The sequence below is a fragment of the Pseudophryne corroboree genome, chromosome 10, assembly GCF_028390025.1.
Source record: "Pseudophryne corroboree isolate aPseCor3 chromosome 10, aPseCor3.hap2, whole genome shotgun sequence".
NCBI classification, from domain to species: Eukaryota; Metazoa; Chordata; class Amphibia; order Anura; family Myobatrachidae; genus Pseudophryne; species Pseudophryne corroboree.
In genome coordinates, this window is record NC_086453.1 from 55,493,852 (window position 1) to 55,518,413 (window position 24,562).

A 24,562-nucleotide genomic window follows, 5' to 3' on the forward strand; every position below is an offset into this window, starting at 1 on the left:
ATATCGCTGGAGCTTCTTGTTTAGACGAGAGGCCATCATGTCGATTTGTGGAATGCTCCACCGACTTGTCAAGCATCGGAACACCTGCGGGTGGAGGCCCCACTCTCATGGGTGGAGGTCGTGTCTGAAGAGAAAGTCTGCTTCCCAGTTGTCTACTTCCGGGATGAAGATTGCCGACAACGATGCCGTGTGCCTTTCTGCCCAGAGGAGAATCCTAATCACCTCTGACATTGCTGCTCTGCTCTTCGTTCCACCTTGTCGGTTTATGTATGTTACTGCCGTCACATTGTCTGACTGAACTTGAATGGCTTGATCTTGAAGAAGATGTGATGCCTGTAGAAGGGCGTTGTATATGACCCTTAGCTCCAGAATGTTGATCGGAAGAAAGGCTTCCTAACCATTTTCCATGGAACTGTTCCCCCTGGGTGACTGCTCCCTAACCTCTGAGGCTTGAGTCTGTGGTTAGCAGAACCCAATTTTGAATCCCAAACCTTCGACCCTCGGTCAGGTGAGAAGTCTGAAGCCATCATTGTAGAGAAATCATGGCTCTTGGCAACAGACATATCCTCTGGTGCTTGTGGAGATGCGATCCGGACCATTTGTCCAACAGATCCAGCTGGAAGGGCCTTGCGTGAAATATACATTATGGTAAGAACTTACCGATGATAATGGTATTTCTCCTAAGTCCACAGGTTCCACAGGATAACAATGGAATATGATGAAGCGACAGCGGATTGGAACCAATCAGTCAAAGCTTTCCGGCCTCCCAGCATGCAACAGGCCTGTCCACATATCCCAGTCTCCTGGCTCAGGCAAATCAGTTGTATTCCAAAGCACAAGGCAGGAACATCATGTAGAGCCCTAATCAGGCGAGAAGAACACACATGCACACCCTTCCATACAAGAAGGAAGAGGTTAGTGAGTAAAAGGATCCTCAAATGAGGATCGTCAGGGTGGGATCCCTGCGGAACATGTGGACTTAGGAGAAATACTGTTATCAACGGTAAGTTCTTATAATAACGTATATTTCTCCGGCAGGGTCCACAGGTTATCCACAGGATAACAATGTGATTTGCCAAAGCAATTTAGTGGTGGGGACGCTCCTGATTGGACAGGAGAACCCTTCGCCCGAATTCAGCGTCATGAGAGGCAAAGTTATCCAAGGCATAATGTCTAATGAATGTGGCTGCCTTTCATATCTGTTCTGCTGAAGCACCACGCTGTTCTGCCCATGAAGGACCTACCTTACGAGTAGAGTGAGCAGAGACATTAGCCGGAACAGGGAAATCAGCCTGAGAATATGCTTCTGAAATAGCATCCGAAGCCATCTTGCCAGCGTTTGTTTACTAGCAAGCCATCCTCTCTTGTGAAATCCGTAGCGAATGAAGAGGGAATCTGTCTTTCTGATGGCATTGGTACGATCCACGTAGATCCTTAATGCACGGACCACGTGCATTAAGGATGCGTCCTGGACGTGGTGCGTCCTGGTACAGATGCCCGTCTGGGGCCGGTGGGTCTGAGAGGTGAACCTGTCTAGGGTAAGGGGGAACTCAGATAGCGCTCTACAGAGCGGTCACCTCTCAGACCGACCGGCCCCAAGGGAGCATCTGTACCAAGACGCACCACATGGAGCTGGGACGAGAGAGAGGACAGACCAGTCCGGAGCCACATTGTTATGCTTACCACACCGTGAAGGCCCCGGAGGACACTTTCTTGACTCTCCCTAACTACATTACTGCCTTAACAAGCAGAAAGACATACAACGTGCAGATGTGCGGGACGCCGCAATCTGTAATATAGACTGTTATGAACGTTAGAGACATTTTCTTTTTTCATCAGTATATCTTTTATCTTATTTTCTTTATTACAGTAATAAACAATAGTGGTACACAGAAGTATCTAAGAGATTTGCATATACTTGGTATTTGCTAAACATAGTTCCACCCTTCATTTACTGGGTCTCAGTGTACTAACACATTCATACCATTCACGCTATTTACCCGTGTCTTAAAGAGGAAACAATTTAGTATCCACCATCTGTTTCAGACAAGAATATACACAGATCAATAGAACTAGTAAAGTCACAGGAGCCAGAATTCAGTGCAGCACTAAATTTTAGAATTATTGCTTTATCCATTCCTGCCTGAAGGAATGCTAAGACCCTGGAAACTATGAAAGATTTAGGGTCCGCCTTTCTTTCACTGCACCAATGAATATAGGCTTACCATATTCGGTGATAAATACGAGCTGAGGAAGCTTTCCTTGCTCTGAGCAGTGTTTGAATTACCTGTTGTAAGAATCCTCTTGACTTCAGGATAGAGGTTTCAAGAGCCACGCCGTCAAAGACAGTCGATCCAGATGTCTCTGATAACAAGGACCCTGCGTCAGTAGGTCTGGATGTTGAGGAAGCAGAAATGGAGCCTCCATTGACATTCTCTGCAGATCCATATACCAATGCCTTCTGGGCCAAGCCGGAGCTATTAGTATCAAGGCACCCTTTCATTGCTTTATCTTTCTCACCACCCTGGGTAATAGAGTGGTTGGAGGGAACACGTAAGCCAGATGAAAGGCCCATTTCACAGACAAGGTGTCCACAAAGATTGCTCTGGGATCCTTTGCTCTTGACCCGTATGCGAGCACTTTGTTGTTCAGACGGGACGCCATGAGATCCATCTCTGGCAACCCCCATTTGTCTACTAGAGTCTGGAAGACCTCCGGGTGTAGAGCCCATTTGCTTGCATGAATGGTGTGTCGACTGAAAAAGTCCGCTTCCTAGTTTAGGACTCCCAAAACGAACACTGCAGACAAGGCTGGATGATGACGTTCTGCCCACTTTAGTATGCGACTTGCCTCCTTCATTGCTTTTTGGCTGCGAGTTCCTCCCTGATGGTTGAGGTACGCTACTGCCGTCACATTGTCCGAGCGGATCTGGACTGGTTTTCCTCGAAGAATGTCCTTTGCCTGAATCAGTGCCATGTATATGGCCAGAACTTCCAACACATTTATTGGCAGGCAACTTTCTTCTTTAGTCCACTGCACCTGGAAACACAACCTTCTGGACACTGCTCCTAAGCCCTGGAGACTGGGAAATTCTGACAACAGATGCCAATCTGATATCCAAAAGGGTCTCCCCTTGTCCAGATGGGACGTCTGTAGCCCCAGGCTAATGACCTTCTTACTTTTATCGAAAAGTACCAGTGTCTGTGTTTTTATCGTCTGATGTAATCCATTCCATTTGGCAAGAATCAGACGCTGCAGAGGCCTCCAGTGGAATTGTGCATACTCCACCATGTTGAATGTTGACACCGTTAAACCCATCAATCGCATTGCTGCATGAATGGATACTGTTTGACTGTGTAGCAAGTCTCGAATCCTTGACTGAACTTTGGATATCTTTTTCCGAGGTAAAAAAAACACTCTGCAGACCTGAATACAGTACAGCCCCCAAGTGAGTCATCGGTTGTGACGGAACTAGAGACGATTTAGAACAATTTATGAGCCTCTGCAGACATGTTATTGTCTGTTGGAGATGACATAGGAGCAATTCCTGTGACTGTGCCATGATTAAAAGATCGTCGAGGTATGGAAAAATTCTTATCCCCTGCTGGCGGAGAGGAGCTGCTATAACCACCATAATCTTGTTAAATACTCTGGGTGCTGTAGCTAACCCAAAGGGTAGAGCCTGGAACTGAAAATTCTGTTGGGTGGATAGCGAACCTGAGATAACACTGATGAGACAGTGCTATAGGAACATGTAGGTAAGCATCCTGTATATCCAGGGATACCATATACCCTGGCTCCACGGCCAAAACTATGGAACGTAACGTCTCCATGTGAAACCAGGTACCCAAATGTATTTGTTTAGCATTTTGAGATTGAGAATGGGCCGAAATGACTCGTTTGGCTTTTGAACCAAAAACAGGTTGGAGTAAAAACCCTGTCCTCGTTGTGTAGGGGTAACTGGAGGGCCTACTCCTGACTGAAGCAATTTCTGAACTGCTTCTTGCAAAGCCCTGGCCTTCGTCTCTACCTGAGACGGGCTGGTACAAAAAAACCTTCGAGGAGGATGCTTCTTGAAGGGGAAAGCATAACCTAGAGATACCGCTTCCTACACCAAGGTATCTGTTGTAGACTGCTGCCAGATCTGTGCAAACTGAAGAAGTCGGCACCCTACGCTGGGGTCCCACAGGAGGAGGCCCGCACCATCAGGCTGATGACTTGTCTTCTGATTTGGAAGCCGGACTTCTGGTAGCCCAATTCTTTTTTTACTTACCAAACTTGTTGTATTGGGGCTGCTTGCGATCCCTTTCTCCCCTAGCTTTTCTTTTAGACCAAAAAGCTGGAACTTTAGGTTTTAAATTGTATGTGGAAGGAAACTTGACCATCTTAGAGTCTGCTTCTGACTACAGAATATCTGTCAATTCTTTACCAAAAAAGAATATTTCCAGAAAAAGACAAAGATACCAAAACCTTCTTAGATTCTGAATCAGCTTTCCACGTACGTAACCAAACTGCTTTGCGAGCAGCTATTGTTGAAGCTGATGCCCTGGAGGCAATAGTACCCATATCTAATGCTGCTTCTTCCAAGAATATTGCAGCCTGTTTTATATGAACTATATGGGATTTTTGCTCTCTAGAAGCTACAGAAAAATCCCCCTCCAATATATCAGCCCATACAGCCATTGCCTTTGCCATCCAAGCTGAAGCCATGGCAGGCCTTATGACTGCCCCAGACAGGGAAAATATGGTTTTTAGAAAACCATCCACTCTCCTATCCGTGACATCATTTAATGAATTTGAAGGCAAAGGTAATAAAGATTTTCGCACTAATCGAATCACATGCGTATCTACTTTAGGAGCCACCTCCCTTTTTAAACAATCCCCAGCTGGAAGAGGATAATTGTAATACCATTTTTTAGGAATTCTAAACTTCTTAATGGGTGTAGCCCAAGCCTCTTCCATGATTTCTTGACCCTGGAAACTCGGTTTTTAATGTTTTGGGACGTTTAAATACAGGTGCCTTGGTTTTTAACACACGCTCTGCTGAATCCTCTAAGGATAGAATGGCTTTCATTGCTTTAATTAACTCAGCTATATCCACTGAGCTGAGACCTTCTTCCTCCTCTTCGTATGCCGAAGTAGAATTAATTGAGCTTTCATCTTCCAATGAATCCTCCTCTGCCTCATGTGTAGCCTGTGAAGGTGAAGATTTACTTACCATCGGTTTATCAGCTTGTTTCTTTTGAGAAGCTGCTGGTGGCAGTGATATACCATAGGTAGGGTGTTGCATGTAAGGGTTAATAGTGTAACCTCCTGGTACAGACGCTGTAGGAATTATCCGTTCAGCTATACTGGATAAGGTCTGTGCAAACATAGCCCAAGGTGGATCCATCTGTACCTGTGCCAGATCCTGAAAGGATAATACAGTTTTGCAAGACACACATGATGTGAGTGTTGGTGTTGCTGTGAGTGTACCTTCCTCACCTTTGCCGCTCTTAGACATGATAAATAATCAGCACTTTCACAGTGTACTACACAATTTGTGACTGTAATCGCTTTAAAGTTTCTAAACTGACATACAATCTGACCCTACCCATGCACCAGCATTTAGAATCAGAAAAACAAACTGACAGACGTATAGTAAAGACAGCAATCACCCTAGCAGCCAGTCACCTGTTATACATTAGTATAATTAGCAATATGAGCACATCATCAACTACAAACACCTTTATAAGTATGTAGGAGAACTTATTACTGATCATGTTTGAATGGATCTAACGTATTCAGACGCAAAGCGAAAGAAACAACAGTACATGTATAGACTCATATGCAATAGGCACTTATTTAACTATTCGTACTCAAAAGGTAGATAGAGATTTAGTGCTGTATAACCCGTACTCAGTAGAGTGGGATAAACGGAGACTCACCTCGCTTCCAGGATCGATCAATACGTTAGGGAACGCTGAGTGGATCCAGACGCTATTAGTATACACTGCCGCACCATGAACCTATCGTGAACACAGACGCACCTGTCACACAGCCGCCTATGCTGCGACCGGGTCCCCTTGTGCACAGCGTCTGGTACGGAAACAAGGAATACGTTCATGGCGGGAGACTCGGAGGAAACTGGTCATGAACCGGGGGGGGGGGGGGGCGCGAACAGGAGAGCGTCCGACTCCCACTGTTGACATCAACCCTAGGGATCGCGGCTTCATGCTATTCCTGGAGCCTATGATCCCTAAGGCCTAGCGCACCCACGGTGGCAGCTACTGTTTGGTAGTCTCCTCCCAAAACAGTGCGGCTATGTTTGTATTCAATCTAGCTAAGCGGAACCGATGCCTAACCTTCTCCCTGTGCTCCGGCCACAGCCTGGTAACGTCTGCTGGACCTGTTAGTATACCCGACACTGACGCCCGCCGAAACAGCACTGTACTCGTGGGTAAGCGTTGTCGCGACTCTTTCTAATATATGTATAGGACACTGTTTAGAAAGATCACTCAAAAAACTAGTAAGACTATAAAAATAAATTAAAAAAGCTTAGGGCTGCTAAAAAGCCATGGTTTTGCCTGAGCAAGGAGGCGGGTATATATGGACGGGCCCGTTGCATGCTGGTAGGCCGAAAAGCTTTGATCGATTGGTGCCAATCCGCTGTCGCTTCATCATATCCCATTGTTATCCTGTGGATAACCTGTGGACCTTGCCGAAGAAACCTTCCGTACTGTAGCGCCTCGTAGGCGGCTACCATCTTCCCCAGAAGGCGAATGCAGAGATGCACAGATATCCGGGTTGGTTTCAAGACATCCCGCACCATCGACTGGATTACCAATGCCTTTTCCAATGGAAGGAATACATTCTGTGCCTCCAAATCCAGTATCATCCCCAGGAACAGAAGCCTCCGTGTTGGTTCGAGGTGAGATTTTGGTAGGTTCAGAATCCACCCGTGATGCCGGAATAGTCGAGTTGAGAGGGCAATGTTGCCTTGATCAGCAGGTCAACAAAAGAAAAAGCCAAAATACTGCTGATCGCGCCTCCAAAAATAAATAGAAACTATATGTGAATAGTATAATAAAGAAATATTAAAAGTCTCCTGAGAAACTGCGCCGCCGTACACAGTATGTGGACGTGATAGGGACAAGAATTTAAAGCAAAAAACGGCAGCGCTGTATATCAGGAGAATATAAAAAGATGAGAGCCGGCATAAACAATATAAATTTATTGACCATATGAAAGTTTAAAAAACAACTAATTGTGAATACACATCCATATATTGTATAAACACACCTTATTTGTCTCTAAAAAAGGTCTCTTTCAACATAGAGAAACAGTAACTGGAATGAATTCCTTTGGTAAATGTCCACAGTCACTGAATGCTGATAATAAGGATAGTGGCTGGTAATGGTGAATGATTGCAGCCGTCCCGGAATTTCAATTAATCAGTCTCACCATGCTCAGTAAAATGATTGAAGTTTACCTCTCTTTGTGGGCCGGTATTGGAACCGAGCGTCCTCGGCCAAAGTCCTGCGATGCCCACAGGCGCTAAGCAGCGGGAGGAGAGTAGAATACGGGAGCCGCCGGTATAGATGTCTGGCCGGGAGTGGCGTAATGCACAGCCGTTGTCAGCAGCAGTGAGCAAGTCGGATACGGATCAGACAGATCAGTGCGTGTGGACGCGTATGGAGACCAGAACAGGTGTGTTGGAGGTGGAATCCTAACGCGTTTCAACACGCTCCACGTGACTTTGTCAAAGGTATATTCCTACCTCTAGGGTGGCCGATATTTAAAGCCACTAGACAGGTGTATACAATCAATATATAATTAAAGGCAATACAATATAACTAATAAAGGTAACGGCTCTCATCAATGAAATAAAAATGAAAGAGATAAAAAATAAAAAATAAAAACAGGAATAGCTGACCATGGCAGAGATGATTTGTCATAAAACAAATTGCATTATAAATCATCAGATAAAGTATATCTTATAGAAACATACTGGGTAAATACAAGGAACGGGTGCATCAGCACTCAAATTAAGGAGAATCAAAAACAAAAAATAAGAATTTACTTACCGATAATTCTATTTCTCGTAGTTCGTAGTGGATGCTGGGAACTCCGTAAGGACCATGGGGAATAGCGGCTCCGCAGGAGACTGGGCACATCTAAAGAAAGCTTTAGGACTATCTGGTGTGCACTGGCTCCTCCCCCTATGACCCTCCTCCAAGCCTCAGTTAGGATACTGTGCCCGGACGAGCGTACACAATAAGGAAGGATTTTGAATCCCGGGTAATACTCATACCAGCCACACCAATCACACCGTACAACTTGTGATATGAAACCCAGTTAACAGCATGATAACAGAGGAGCCTCTGAATAGATGGCTCACAACAAGAACCCGATTAGTTAACCATAACTATGTACAAGTATTGCAGACAATCCGCACTTGGGATGGGCGCCCAGCATCCACTACGGACTACGAGAAATAGAATTATCGGTAAGTAAATTCTTATTTTCTCTGACGTCCTAGTGGATGCTGGGAACTCCGTAAGGACCATGGGGATTATACCAAAGCTCCCAAACGGGCAGGAGAGTGCGGATGACTCTGCAGCACCGAATGAGAGAACTCCAGGTCCTCCTCAGCCAGGGTATCAAATTCATAGAATTTTGCAAACGTGTTTGCCCCTGACCAAGTAGCTGCTCGGCAAAGTTGTAAAGCCGAGACCCCTCGGGCAGCCGCCCAAGATGAGCCCACCGTCCTTGTGGAATGGGCTTTTATTGATTTAGGCTGCGGTAATCCTACCGCAGAATGCGCCAGCTGAATAGTGCTACAAATCCAGCGCGCAATAGACTGCTTAGAAGCAGGAGCACCCAGCTTGTTGGGTGCCATCAGGATAAACAGCGAGTCAGTTTTCCTGACTCCAGCCGTCCTGGAAAAATAAAATTTTCAGGGCCCTGACTACGTCCAGCAACTTGGAATCCTCCAAGTCCCCAGTAGCCGCAGGCACCACAATAGGTTGGTTCAAGTGAAAACCTGAGACCACCTTCGGGAGAAACTGAGGACGAGTCCTCAACTCTGCCCTATCCATATAGAAAATCAGATAAGGCCTTTTACATGACAAAGCCGCCAATTCTGACACACGCCTGGCCAAGGCCAACAGCATGACCACTTTCCACGCGAGATACTTTAGCTCCATGGTTTTAAGTGGCTCAACCAATGCGACTTTAGGAAATCCAACACCACGTTGAGATCCAAAAAGTGCCACAGGAGGCACAAAAGGAGGCTGAATATGTAGTACTCCTTTAACCAAAGTCTGAACTTCAGGCAGTGAAGCCAGTTCTTTCTGGAAGAAAATCGACAGAGCCGAAATCTGGACCTTGATGGACCCCAATTTGAGGCCCAAACGTCACCCCTGCTTGCAGGAAGTGCAGGAATCGACATAGTTGAAATTCCTCCACCAGGGCCTTCATGGCCTCCCACCAAGCAACAAATTTTCGCCAAACGCGGCGATAATGTCTTGCGGTGACATCCTTCCTGGTTATGATCAGGGTAGGGATGACTTCCTTCGGAATACCCTTTTCCTTTAGGATCCGGTGTTCTACCGCCATGCCGTCAAACGCAGCCGCGGTAAGTCTTGGAACAGACAGGGTCCCTGCTGCAGCAGGTCTTGTCTGAGCGGCAGAGGCCAAGGGTCATCTGCCAGCATCTCTTGAAGTTCCGGGTACCAAGCTCTTCATGGCCAATCCGGAACCCCGAGTATGGTTTTCACTCCTCGCCTTCTTATTATTCTCAGTACCTTGGGTATGAGAGGTAGAGGAGGAGACACATAAACCGACTGGTACACCCACGGTGTCACTAGAGCGTCCCCAGCGATCGCCTGAGGGTCCCTTGACCTGGCGCAATATCTTTTCAACTTCGTGTTGAGGCGGGACGCCATAATGTCCACCCGTGGTCATTCCCAACGGTTTACCCGCATTTGGAAAACTTCTGGATGAAGTCCCCATTCTCCTGGGTGTAGGTCGCCCATCGGAGAATCCTTGTGGCTTCTGCCATCGCCATCCTGCTTCTTGTGCCGCCCTGTCTATTTACATGGGCGACCGCCGTGATGTCGTCTGATTGGATCAGTAACGGCTGGTTCTGAAGCAGGGGCCTTGCTTGGCTTAGGGCATTGTAAATGGCCCTTAGCTGCAGAATATTTATGTGAAGCAAAATCTCCTTGGAATTTTCTTCCCTGTGTGACTGCACCCCAGCCCCGAAGGCTGGCATCCGTGGTCACCAGAACCCAGTCCTGTATTCCGAATCTGCGGCCCTCTAGTAGATGAGCCCTCTGCAGCCACCACAGCAGCGACACCCTGTTTCTTGCTGACAGGGTTATCCGCTGTTGTATCTGTAGATGGGACCCGGACCATTAGTCCCACAGGTCCCAATGGAACGTCCTTGCATGGAGTCTTCCGAATGGAATTATGCTTCGTACGAAGCTACCATTTTTCCCAGGACTCGTGTGCATTGATGTACCGACACCTGTCCTGGTTTTAGGATGTCTCTGACTAGAGATGACAACTCCTCGGCTTTTTCCACTGGAAGAAACACTCTTTTCTGGTCTGCGTTCAGAAACATTCCCAGGAACAGAAGACGTGTCGTCGGGACCAGCTGTGACTTTGGAATATTGAGAATCCAGTCGTGCTGTTGTAGCACTTCCCGAGAGAGTGCTACCCCCACTACCAACTGTTCTTTGGACCTCGCCTTTATCAGGAGATCGTCCAAGTACGGGATAATAAAAACTTCCTTCTTGCGAAGGAGTATCATCACTTCGGCCATTACCTAGGTAAAGACCTTCGTTGCCGTGGACAACTCCAACGGCCGCGTCTGGAACTGATAGTGACAGTCCTGTAGCACATATCTGAGGTACTCCTGGTGAGGGGGGTAAATGGGGACATGCAGGTACGCATCCTTGATGTCCAGGGAGACCCTGTAATCCCCCTCGTCCAGGCTCGTAATAACCGCCCTGAGCGATTCCATCTTGAACTTGAATCTTCGGATATAAAAGTTCAAGTATTTTAATTTCACCCAACCATTGCGGTACCACAACCACTGTGGAATAGTAACCCCTTCCTTGCTGAAGGAGGGGCACCTTGACAATCACTTGTTGTGATTATAGTGTTGAATATCCACCAACACCGTCTCCCTGGCAGAGGGAGGTGCCGGTAAGGCAGATTTTAGGAAACGGCGGGGGGAAGAACGTCTCGAACTCCAGCCTGTACCCCTGAGATACTTGAAGGACCCAGGGATCCATGTGAAAGAGCCCACTGTCCGCTGAAATATCTGAGACGGGCCCCCACCGTACCCGGGTCCGGCTGAGCAGCCCCAGCACCATGCTGTGGACCTACCGGACGCAGGGAGGACTTCTGCTCTTGGGAACTAGCTGTGTGTTGCAGCTTTTTCCTCTACCTTTGCCTCTCGGCAGAAAAGATGAGCCTCTAGCCCTCTTGCTTTTCTGGGGCCGAAAGGACTGTACTTGATGATTTTGTTGTGGGGTAGCCTGTGGCAAAAAAATCAATTTCCCAGCAGTAGCTGTGGAAACGAGGTCTGAAAAAACTATCCCCAAACAGTTTTACCTCCTTATAGGGCAACTTCCATGTGCCGATTCGAGTCGGCATCGCCTGACCATTGCCAAGTCCATAACCCCCGTCTGGCGGTAATGGACCTAGCGCTTATTTTTGATGCCAGCCGGCAAATATCCCTCTGTGCATCACGCATGTATAAGACCACGTCTTTTATATGCTCTATTTTCAGCAAAATATTGTCCCTATCCATAGTTATTTTCCGACAGGGAATCTGACCACGCAGCGGGAGCACTGTACCTCCATGCCGAAGCAACGGCTGGTCGCAATATAATGTCCTAGTGTGTGACTATATCTTATAGGGTAACCTCCTGCTTTCTATCAGCAGGTCCCTTCAGGGCGGCCGTATCCGGAGACGGTAGTGCCACCTTTTCTGATAAGCGTGTAAGCGCTGTATCTACCCTATGGGGTGTTTCCCCGCGTGACCTATCCTCTGGCGGGAAAGGGTACGCAGCCATTAACCGTTTAGAAATGATCAATTTCTTATCTGGGGAAGTCCACGCTTCCTCACACACCTCATTTAATTTCTCAGATGCAGGAAAAACTACTAATAGTTCTCTCTCACCAAACACAATACCCTTTTTATGTGGTATCTGGGGTATAATCATAAATGTGTAATACATTTTTCCTTGCCTCAATCTTGTAACGGGTGGACCTATTTGGAGGGTACACTAGTCTCATCGTCGTCGACACTGGAGTCGGCATCCGTGTCGACATCTGTGTCTGCTATCTGAGGTAGCGGGCGTTTTTAGAGCCCCCCATGACATTTGAGACGCTGGAAACAGGCACAAGCTGAGTAGCCGGCTGTTCTGTGTCGTCGACCTTTTATGTAAGGAGTTGACACTTTCACGTAATCCTTCCATAAATTCACCCACACCGGTGTCGACCCCGCAGGGGGTGACAACATATTTACAGGCATTCGCTCCGCCTCCACCTCATTATCCTCCACATACATGTCGACACAGCCGTACCGACACACAGCCCACACACAGGGAATGCTCTGATAGAAGACAGGACCCCACAAAGCCCTTTGGGGAGACAGAGGGAGAGTATGCCAGCACACACCAGGGCGCTATATATCACAGGGACAGCACCTATAAAAAAGTGTTTTCCCTTATAGCTGCATATATTGTACTAGGTGCTTCATCGCGCCCTACGGGCGCTCTTCACACCGTCGCAAGGGGCTACGCCCCCTTAACCCTTGCATGCCTTTCTGGGGTTTAATATTTGTATTATATGGAGTATTACCTGCATTCCTTTGTTAGTGGTTAAATATTGCACAATGAAAGGGCGTGCGATGGTGAAGGAGGCGCAGCCCCTTGCGACGGCGTAAACAGCACCTGCAGGGCACGATGTACAGAATGTAGCGGGTGCGGGGGGGACTGCGGATGGTGTCTGTAGATGCTGCGGGTGGAGGGGAGGCAGAAGTGGGGGTGGGGCCTGGATGGGGAAGGTTCGGGAGGTGCTGCGTGTGGGGGAGGGGCAGAGGAGTGGGGGATGCAGATGGGGGAGGGGTCCGGAGGCACTGCAGGTGGGGGAGGGGCAGGGGTGCCACGGGTGGGAGAGGGGCAGGTGTGGGGATGTTGTGGATGGGTGAAGGGTTCCGGAGGTGCTGTGGGATGGGAAGGGACGGGAGTGCCAGGGGTTGGGTAGGGGACAGCAGGCACCATGGGTAGGGGCAGGTACGGGTGTTGCGGCGGATGGGAAAGGAGGTCCGGAGGTGCTGCAGGTGGTGGAGGGGCAGGTGCGGGGGTGCCATTGGTGGGGGAGGGGTGGGTGTGGGGGGGACCGCTGATGGAGGAGGGTGTCTGCAGATGCTGCGGATGGAGGGGGGCAGGTGTGGGGGGAGACATATAAAGGGGGTGAATGGTGGAAGGGGCCTGGAGGTGCTGTGGGTGGTGAAGGGGTGGAGGAGTGGGAGCCACGGGTGGTGTAGGGGGTCTGGAGGCACAGCATGTGGGGGAGGGGTGAAGTGCCGCTTGTGGTGGAGGGGAAGGTGCGGAGGTGTGGTGCATTGGGGAGAGGTCTGGAGGCGCTGCGGGTACTGTACATGCCATAAAAGGTAGTTGGAGGGTATGCAGTAACAGGGCCAGGACAGGGGTGACAGGGTCAGAACAGGGGTGACGGTGCCAGGACAGGGGTGACAGGGCCAGGACAGGGGTGACAGGGCCAGGACAGGGGTGACAGGGCCAGGACAGAAATGATAGGGACAGGATAGGGGTGACAGGGCCAGGGTAGGGGCGGCAGGACCAGGACAGGGGTGACGGGGCCAGTATAGGGTTGACAGGGCAAGCACAGGGGTGACAGGGCCAGGATAGGGGTGACAGGGCTAGCATAAGGGTGACAGGGCCAGGATAAGGGTGACAGGGCAAGGCCAGGGGTGACAGGGACATGACAGAACACAGGGCACGGGAGAGATTGGTATTAGGGACAAAACAGTGGTGACAGACAGATGTGTCTTACCGGAGTCACTGCTGCTGGCTGCTGCTGTTCCACTCCAACCTGTTGGGATCTGCTGCTGCTGGAGACTTGGCATGGCTGACTCTCTCAGGCTGGAGTCCTGCTTTCTCTGCCTGTCCGCATCCCTCCCCCCCCTCCTCAGTCACACACCGCAGACCTCGCGCAGCTGCCGGGCACTGTGGTAAGGTGAGACTGGAAATGACTGGTTAGCCCCCTGGAGATGCTGCGGCTGGAGGGAGGAGGGGGTCATAGCATGCACGTGGCGCGGACCTCACGGCTGATGGGCACTGTGGTAAGGGGAGACTGGGAGTGACTGGTTAGCTCCCAGGAGACGCTGCGGCTGGAGGGAGGAGTGGGTCAGAGCCTGCAAGCAGCTCGGATTTCTGCAGCGCTACCCGCCAGCTAAAGTGTGTGAATGAGCTGGGCGCACTCCACTGCGGGTGGCAGCGCTGCAGCTAGCGGTGGGGTTGCCGGGGCTGGAGATAACAGAGGCAGTATGGAACCTGCACAGCGGCAGGTGCCCCACAAAACTGCAGCTAAGAAGCGTGGAGTGTGCCAGAAAGTGACGCTCCTCTGCACCAGAGAGACCCTGCTGAGTATGCCGATGTGGGGGGTCAAGCACACAGTGAGCCGGTGCCCGTCTGTCTGTATGACATACCCCTCACACAACCCCATACCTCCCAAATGTCCAGATTTTCGCGGGACAGTCCCATTTTTTGGGGTCTGTCCCGCTGTCCCACCCGCGGGTCGCAGTGTCCGGCGGTGGGGGGGGGGGCATTTGGAAAGCTCCTGTACTCGCTGTTCTGCTTAGCAGAGCAGCGGTGGATAGTGGAGACAGAGGGAGAGGGGGCATCAGGGGGTACGGATTAATGGGGGGGTTCCAGTAGCAGAGCCGGATTAAGGGGGGGGGGGGGGCAGGGGATACGTACCGTTGGCCCCACAGTTTTAGGGGGCCCCCCGGCTGGAGTAGCTCTGTCCCAGCTCAGAAGCCCCCCCCCCCCCCCCCCGTCCTGCCAGCAACAGCGGCAGCATTGAGCTACAGTCAGCACACGCTGCTGCATATTGGCAGGTCTGTGGTGTTGCAGGGAGGCAGCAGTCTCCCTGCTTTCTTCTCCCTGTGCGGGTGTGTAAGGGGGAGCGACCACCCCCTCTGGATTTAGCCCTAGCTGAGGGGCCAAAATCCCATAAAAAAAAAAAAAAAAAAATCGGAATTTGCATAAGGGGGCGTGGCCGCGCGGTCCGCGATTAGGCCACGCCCCCAACCTCCAGCAGGCACAGCAATGAGATAGGGCTCCCCTGTCTCAAGTGCCCTGGGCCCCCCAGACTCATAATCAGCCCCTGGGAGCATGCCAGCAGCTCACAGAGCGCTGGGCATGCTCCCTCACTGACGAAAACGGGGACCCTCCCGTGAAGCCACGCCCCCTTTTCGCCGAGTGTGTTTCCTTCCTTCTGCCTGGAGAAAGCTCCTGCAGAAAGCTGGGAGGTCTGCACCCCTGCCTGTGACATGCCCAATGCCCATGCTATCTGCTTCTGCTCCTAGTCTCCTGTAGATTTGGCCAGATCTCTGTGACTCATTTGACTAACTCCGCCCACTGTTGTGACTCCGCCCAGCGTTAGCAAATGAATCACAAGGTCACAGAATAGGGCTATTATATAGGAGATACTGCGCCTAATTTGTGCCCCCCCCCCCCCCCCTCTCTTTTTTAACCCTTTCTGTAGTGTAGTTACTGCAGGGGAGAGCCAGGGAGCTTCCCTCCAACGGAGCTGTGAGGGAAAAATGGCGCCAGTGTGCTGAGGGAGATAGCTCCGCCCCTTTTTCGGGGACTTTTCTCCCGCATTTTTATGGATTCTGGCAGGGGTTAATGTACATCCATATAGCCCTGGGGGTTATATGTGATGTATTTTTGCCAGCCAAGGTGTTAATATTGCTGCTCAGGGCGCCCCCCCCCCAGCGCCCTGCACCCTCAGTGACCGGAGTGTGAAGTGTGCATGAGGAGCAATGGCGCACAGCTGCAGTGCTGTGCGCTACCTTGATGAAGACTGATGTCTTCTGCCGCCGATTTTCCGGACCTCTTCTTGCTTCTGGCTCTGTAAGGGGGCCGGCGGCGCGGCTCTGGGACCGGACTCCGAGGCTGGGCCTGTGTTCGATCCCTCTGGAGCTAATGGTGTCCAGTAGCCTAAGAAGCCCAAGCTGGCTGCAAGCAGGCAGGTTCGCTTCTTCTCCCCTTAGTCCCTCGATGCAGTGAGCCTGTTGCCAGCAGGTCTCACTGAAAATAAAAAACCTAAAACTAACTTTTTTCTAAGAAGCTCAGGAGAGCCCCCTAGATTGCACCCATCTCGGCCGGGCACAAAAATCTAACTGAGGCTTGGAGGAGGGTCATAGGGGAGGAGCCAGTGCACACCAGATAGTCCTAAAGCTTTCTTTAGATGTGCCCAGTCTCCTGCGGAGCCGCTATTCCCCATGGTCCTTACGGAGTCCCAGCATCCACTAGGACGTCAGAGAAAAGGGGGTAAGAAAGATATACATGATCGGGAGATCACAGGGGTATTGCATGTCGTATAGTTAGTGCCCCAGAGGAGACTTTGGAATTCAGCTCGAGCAGTAATCTATATCATAACATAATCACGATTATTAATATCAGAAAGTAAAAAATAATAATATAAATTATGAAATGAACCACTCATACCCAATTTGGGATTTGAACACTAGTACTCATCTCACTGTCAGTCCGTGACTCAACCGTGTACGCCACTGGACAGGCTGAATAGAAACGTGCAGTCTACAACAGAATGTATTAGAGAGTTGGAAATATTAAATCGGAGAAATTTGGTCGGGGTATATATATGATAACAAAGAAGGTGGTTTAAAGAATATACACTTATTAAGATCCGACAGATGACTATATATCTCTATTTTTGATGCATAACACTTAGGGCATAGGCTGAACAATTAGATATAGTTTACTGATCAATACTGTATTATGTCCACCTGCCATGCTATCTCATATGATATAATTACTATCAAAGTAGAGACTTTTTGAAGCTACAACTAGTACTCTAATTGAAATATAACCATAGATCTCTTATATTAAATCTGTTCGGTGTTATATAATTATAAATAATATAATATAAAATATAAAATGATCCAATGTCCCCATTCGCTTTTGTATACTGTAAGGTGTCTAAATGAGAACAAAAATGGAAAGGAGAAACAAAAGTAACGAAAGATGAAATACTTTGAGTTACATTATAACATGTTTGGATATGTTGCTTACATATGATGGATATAATGTAAGATAGTGACAATGTAATATATATATATATATATATATATATATATATATATAAAAAAAAGGAAATATTGGTAAAAAAAAATGACAAAAATGAACAGACAACTCTAACATAGTTAGCACAGGTCAAATTCTATGGATTCATTTAGCCCTTGTCTGTTCATTTTTGTCATTTTTTTTTACCAATATTTCCTTTTTTTATATATATATATATATATATATATATATATATATATATATATATATATATATATATATATATATATATATATATATTACATTATGTCACTATCTTACATTATATCCATCATATGTAAGCAACATATCCAAACATGTTATAATGTAACTCAAAGTATTTCATCTTTCGTTACTTTTGTTTCTCCTTTCCATTTTTGTTCTCATTTAGACACCTTACAGTATACAAAAGCGAATGGGGACATTGGATCATTTTATATTTTATATTATATTATTTATAATTATATAACACCGAACAGATTTAATATAAGAGATCTATGGTTATATTTCAATTAGAGTACTAGTTGTAGCTTCAAAAAGTCTCTACTTTGATAGTAATTATATCATATGAGATAGCATGGCAGGTGGACATAATACAGTATTGATCAGTAAACTATATCTAATTGTTCAGCCTATGCCCTAAGTGTTATGCATCAAAAATAGAGATATATAGTCATCTGTCGGATCTTAAGTGTATATTCTTTAAACCACCTTCTTTGTTATCATATATATACCCCGACCAAATTTCTCCGATTTAATATTTCCAACTCTCTAATACATTCTGTTGTAGACTGCACGTTTCTATTCAGCCTGTCCAGTGGCGTACACGGTTGAGTAACGGACTGACAGTGAGATGAGTACTAGTGTTCAAATCCCAAATTGGGTATGAGTGGTTCATTTCATAATTTATATTATTGTTTTTTACTTTCTGATATTAATAATCGTGATTATGTTATGATATAGATTACTGCTCGAGCTGAATTCCAAAGTCTCCTCTGGGGCACTAACTATACGACATGCAATACCCCTGTGATCTCCCGATCATGTATATCTTTCTTACCCCCTTTTTGTTTTTAATTCTCCTTAATTTGAGTGCTGATGCACCCATTCCTTATATTTACCCAGTATGTTTCTATAAGATATACTTTATCTGATGATTTATAATGCAATTTGTTTTATGACAAATCATCTCTGCCATGGTCAGCTATTCCTGTTTTTATTTATTTTTTTATTTTTTTTATCCTTTATTTTTATTTCATTGATGAGAGCCGTTACCTTTATTAGTTATATTGTATTGCCTTTAATTATATATTGATTGTATACACCTGTCTAGTGGCTTTAAATATCGGCCACCCTAGAGGTTGGAATATACCTTTGACAAAGTCACGTGGAGCGTGACGAAACGCGTTAGGATTCCACCTCCAACACACCTGTTCAGGTCTCCATACGAGTCCACACGCACTGATTTTTCTGATCCATATGCGACTTGCTCACTGCTGCTCACAACGGCTGTGCATTACGCCACTCCCGGCCAGACATCTATACCGGCGGCTCCCGTATTCTACTCTCCTCCCGCTGCTTAGCGCCTGTGGGCATCGCAGGACTTTGGCCGAGGACGCTCGGTTCCAATACCAGCCCACAAAGAGAGGTAAACTTCAATCATTTTACTGAGCATGGTGAGACTGATTAATTGAAATTCCGGGACGGCTGCAATCATTCACCATTACCAGCCACTATCCTTATTATCAGCATTCAGTGACTGTGGACATTTACCAAAGGAATTCATTCCAGTTACTGTTTCTCTATGATGAAAGAGAGACCTTTTTTAGAGACAAATAAGGTGTGTTTATACAATATATGGATGTGTATTCACAATTAGCTGTTTTTTAAACTTTCATATGGTCAATAAATTTATATTGTTTATGCCGGCTCTCATCTTTTTATATTCTCCTGATATACAGCGCTGCCGTTTTTTGCTTTAAATTCTTGATCAGCAGGTCGTCCAAGTACGGAATTATGTTTACTCCCTGTTTGCGGAGGAGAAACACCATCTCTGCCATTACCGTGGTGAACACCCTCGGTGCTGTGAAGAGGCCAAATGGCAATGCCTGGAACTGGTAGTGACTGTAATGCAAACCTTAGATAAGCCTGATGAGGCGGCCAGATTGGAATATTAAGGTACGCATCCTTGATATCCAGAGAAACCAAGACTTCCCCTTCCTCCAGTCCTGGGATCACCGCTCTCAGAGACTCCATCTTGAACACCAGTAAATATGGGTTCAATGACTTGAGGTTTAAAATGGGCCTCACTACACCGTCCGGCTTCGGTACCACAAAGAGGTTGGAATAATAACCTTTGTTCTGCTGAGATGGAACTGGAACAATGACCCGAGTCTGTACCAGTTTTTGGATTGCATCCTGTAAAATTCATACCTGCCTCTGGAGAAGCTGTTAAGCCTGATTTAAAGAATCTGTGAGGTGTGAGTTCCTGAAACGCTAGTCTGTAACCCTGGGTGATAAGCTCTATGACCCAGGGATCTTCCAGGCAGTGCGGTCCACCGTAATGCTGAAGGCTTAGAGGAAGAAGAACCTGAGTGCTGTTCCTGTGAACCTGCAGTTGCTGGTTTCTTGTGTTTACTTCTATAACCTTTGAAGATTGTAGAGGAACCTTTGGTCTTATTAAATTTTGCTGTCCGAAAGGACTGCAGAGTAGGAGCCGAGTAGGTCTTCCTAGGTGGATTTCATGCCGGATGATTAGATGATAAAGAATATCTAAAGATACCTTTATATGTATGGATCCATCGCTTTAATGTAAGCGTTAAAGTGAGCATCATTTATTATTGAGACACACTTTGTGGGTGACCCTTACCTACTAGCATCACGGTTTAAAGGCTACTGCATTCTCCATTTTTTAAAAGTTCATTACTGTATTACACATTGGAGCATTTTTCTGTTCCCGTTTTCCATATATATCCTGTGGAGGGGCGTGCATAACATCCATTAGAGGACGCCAACCCAGGACCCATTTAAAGATACCTTTATATGCATGGACCAGACTTTTTGAAAGTAAGCTTTGAAGTGAGCATCATTTTCCCTGACCATTGCACCTACTGGGTGATCCCATTACGCCTTTTATCACCACTGAGTGGAGGATCTGAATATTTCCTATATTCTTTTACCCTTTTGACTGTTACCATCAAGACAGTACTAAACATTGGGACATTTTGTTTTGTGTTCTTTTTCCATATGAACATCCCTATTTGATGAGTCAATACACTTGAGAAGACGGATGAACTATTCATAGTAAGTACTTGATAACAGAAATTTCCTATCTACCATTAAAAATTGGCGCAAATTAATATCACCATTTGTATTGTATATTTGTTTTTTCTGGTTCTGATAACACCAGAAGGTATTGATTGCTGCCTTTTGTTGTCAAGCGCAGAGTTGTATTCCCTTTTTTTTTTGCTTCATCTCCCTGCTATAGTGTTATCCCCTCAGCTGGTTTAGCCTAGTGCTGGGGTTTTTTAAAATAAGGGGAACCCCACAACATTGTTTTCTCCCTATATACCACTACCAGCCCAGGCTGAGAGGGCCGGGCTGGTCATGAATTTGTTTTGTTGCAAAACAAACAAATTCAATGGGGGGGGATTCAAATGTTTGAAATGTCTGTTGGGTGTCTGTTTTTTCCTATCTGACAGGAAAATACAGACACCCAACTGACTTTTCAAACAATTGAATATCCCCCCAATGAATCCATTAATGAGCAAATCATGGTGAACAGATTTTTTATTTCTTTTTTTTATTCTGGGAAAGAGCATCTAAGCAATTTTCTCTACAGAACTCACCCACATAATGGTCCAACTCAATCTGATGAATGCACAAAGAATCCTTCTGGGGATCAGTCTGGGGAAGCAGAGGCCTGAGCCATTTCGGGGAAATGTTGTCCGAGAGTTTATCTGTAGGATTAAAAAATAAATAAATAAATATATTTTTTAGATTTTCCTACCAATGCAGTCACTGTTCTTCAGTTATAGTAGGGTATTCATCAAAGATTGGAGAGAGAAAGTACCAAACAATCAGCTCCTGCCGTGTTACAGGCGGGAGCTGACTGGTTGGTAGTTTGGGGTCTATTAACTAAGCCTTGGAGAAAGACAGAGCAGAGAGAGATAAAGTAGAAGCCAATCATCTCCTAACTGCCATGTTACAGGCTGTGTTTGTAAAATGACAGGAGACGGTCGATTGGTACTTTATCTCTCCAAAAGACTTAAGGGCCCTACTCACTGGCCGACCCGCCGCCGAGCTGCCCGACGGCGGATACGGCCGACGAGCGACCCGGCGGCGGGGGGGCAGTGACGTGGGGAGTGAAGTTTCTTCACTCCCCCCGTCACGCGGCTGCATTGAAGTGCAGGCAAATATGGACGAGATCGTCCATATTGGCCTGCATGCACAGCCGACGGGAGACCAGCGATGAACGAGCGCGGGGCCGCGCATCGTTCATCGCAGGAGTCTCCACACTGAAAGATATGAACGAGTTCTCGTTCATTTATGAACGAGATCGTTCATATCTTTCAAAAAATCTTTAGTAAATAGACCCCATAATCTCTCTCAAAGCTTCGATACAGCTGCCCATAGAGAGTTCGCAGAGGTTTTTCTTTTCTATTTTAAACCAAATGAATAATGTAATGTTACCTACCAACCGGCAACACCTCTGCATTGGAATAGCCTTCACTCATCTCCATGGCCATGTCCGCTTCAACCTCATCGAGGAATGCCAGTTCCTCCTCAAAATTAGAGGGGCCGTCATCATCCCAGTCTGATTTTTTCTTCTTGGCCTGGGAAGATGCAGACACTGCCTGCTTGCGCTTGAACTCCATTATCAAGGATTCTAGGTGGAATAAATTTCACAAGTAAATCCAACAGTAACAAAAACAGTGCATTGTAGACAGCATGTCTGGATGCCAAAACAGGCAATGTTTCTTTTGTGCACAAATGGGTTAAATCCAGCTACTTCTGCACCTGCATGCTTGTTACAAAGGTGGATTCTTACCAGCACCTGGTTAATACACTATATATCTGCATTATGATCATGTTAAAATTAAGGTTGGATTTAGTATGATTTGCAGATATTCATGATGCCAACAATCATACTGTAAAATTCATTATGTTGACAGGCACTCAGAGCCAGATTAAGGGAGGGGCAACAGGGGCGTGGTCCCATGGCCCCCACACACAGCCGTTTCAACAGGAATAGTACCCCTTAGGCGGCTGAACGGTCCATTAACAGCGGCCCTGGAGGAGGTTGTCCATCTCTAATGAGTCTCTGGGGATGGTGAGGTTAAAGTCTGCAAGACAGTAGGCGTGAACCGGCAGCACGTGCGGGTCCTACCTAGGTTGCTGCTCCATGATGGACCAGGTGTGTCATGGTGGGTGGGTGGGTGGTTTGGTGGGGCTGTCAGCAATTTTAGTAGTGGGTCTCCCCCCCCCCCCCAAACTTAATCCAGCCCTACATGTACAATGCTGATTTTGGCTAAAAGCTGATGTGTTGACAATGTCAACACATATTTATAACAATGTCCCCCTAATTTGTATTGTAGGTTGAGCACATAGACATGTAGACGGTAGGTAGACATTTTCACCATGGTGACATGGTAAAATTTGACAGTCTATGTAGTCATTGTAAACACACTTTTGTTATGTAGTCATTTGTCAACACACATTTCCACCTCACTGCATCAATTGCTTTCACCTATTTCTGCATTCACTTCTGCCGAGATGGCTGTATCACACCTGAACCAGACTCTAGAGATAGCCCTTGACCCTCTGGCATTCTCTCTTCATTTGATCCCACAAATGAAGATGAAGTATCAACACTCTTCTCATCCTGCTACTCTACTACATCTCCTCTTGATCCTATACCCTCACAAATAAGTAAAAGCTCTGTCTCCTGTGCTCATCCCCACCTTAACTAACATCTGTAATCTCTCTCTCTACTGGTATCTTTCCTTCACTGTTCAAGCATGCAGTGATTACTCCCATTGTGAAAAAATAGGATTTTGGTACTTACCAGGTAAATCCTTTTCTTTGAATCCATAGGGAGCACTGGAGTACTCTTGGGATATGGACGGCTTCCGCAGGAAACAGAGCACTGAATATTTAAATTTAGAACACTCCACCCCTCCATATCCCAGAGTACCTCAGTGTTTTTTACTGAGCCGAACAGGAGCTATAGAGAGGTTGACAATGGAGTATTACATATAACATAACAGACAACAATGAAGTTGACACATAACGTTACTGACAACTAGACAGTTGACACCATAACCAGCACTTGATAATTTGAACCAGTCGGTGAGAGTGTGTTACCATAAGATCCCCTGAACTCACCACAAACCAGGTAAAACTGCTCTGGGTGGGCGTCCAGTGCCCCCTACGGATTCAAGGAAAAGGATTTACCTGGTAAGAACCAAAATCTTATTTTCTTTTTCATCCATTAGGGGTCACTGGAGTACTCTTGGGACGTACCAAAGCTTCCCCCGTGGGCGGGAGAGCTGTTTGGCACCTGTAACACTAGGCGGCCAAAGCTAGATGCTGATGCCGCAAACGTATCAAACTTGTAAAAGCGCACAAACGTGTGCACGGAAGACCATGTAGCCGCACGGCAAAGCTGCATCGTAGAAGCTCCACGACCAGCTGCCCATGAAGTTCCCACAGAACGTGTGGAATGATCTGTTACTGATGTAGGCGGCTGTAACCTAGCACTAAGGTAAGCCTGACGTATGGTCAGTTTTATCCATCTGGATAAGGTCTGCTTAAACGCTGGCCAACCGATCTTGGCAGCATCATAGAGAACAAACAACGTATCCGTCTAACGAACTGTAGACGTTCGGGATACATACACGCGTAAAAGCGCGTACCACATCCCGAGTTCCAGAATGTGATGTTAACACCGGAACTACTATTGGTTGATTGATGTGAAAAGATGACACTACCTTTGGTAAGAAAGCGGGATTCGTCCGAAGTTCCGCTCTGTCATCATGAAACACCAAATACGGTGGCTTGCATGACAAGGCACCCAAATCTGAAACACGCCTTGCCGAAGCTAAGGCTAGAAGAAAAATTGTTTTCCAAGTGAGAAACTTTATATCCACTTGCTGTAAGGGTTCAAAATGTGAAGACTGTAA

The 24,562-nt window shown here is 46.9% G+C and overlaps 1 protein-coding gene across 1 annotated transcript in view; it reads right to left on the reverse strand.

The window, feature by feature from the left end:
• The window catches only part of POLD1 (DNA polymerase delta 1, catalytic subunit), a 294,557-nt gene that overhangs the window by 262,219 nt on the left and 7,776 nt on the right, over positions 1–24,562 (reverse strand). Inside the window, exons 2-3 of the mRNA XM_063942417.1 lie at positions 22,075–22,266; positions 21,227–21,337 (exon numbers count right to left, since the gene is read on the reverse strand). Of these exons, the coding sequence (XP_063798487.1) occupies positions 21,227–21,337; positions 22,075–22,255 (292 nt within the window). The 5' untranslated portion in view covers positions 22,256–22,266. The remainder of the gene's footprint in view (positions 1–21,226; positions 21,338–22,074; positions 22,267–24,562) is intronic.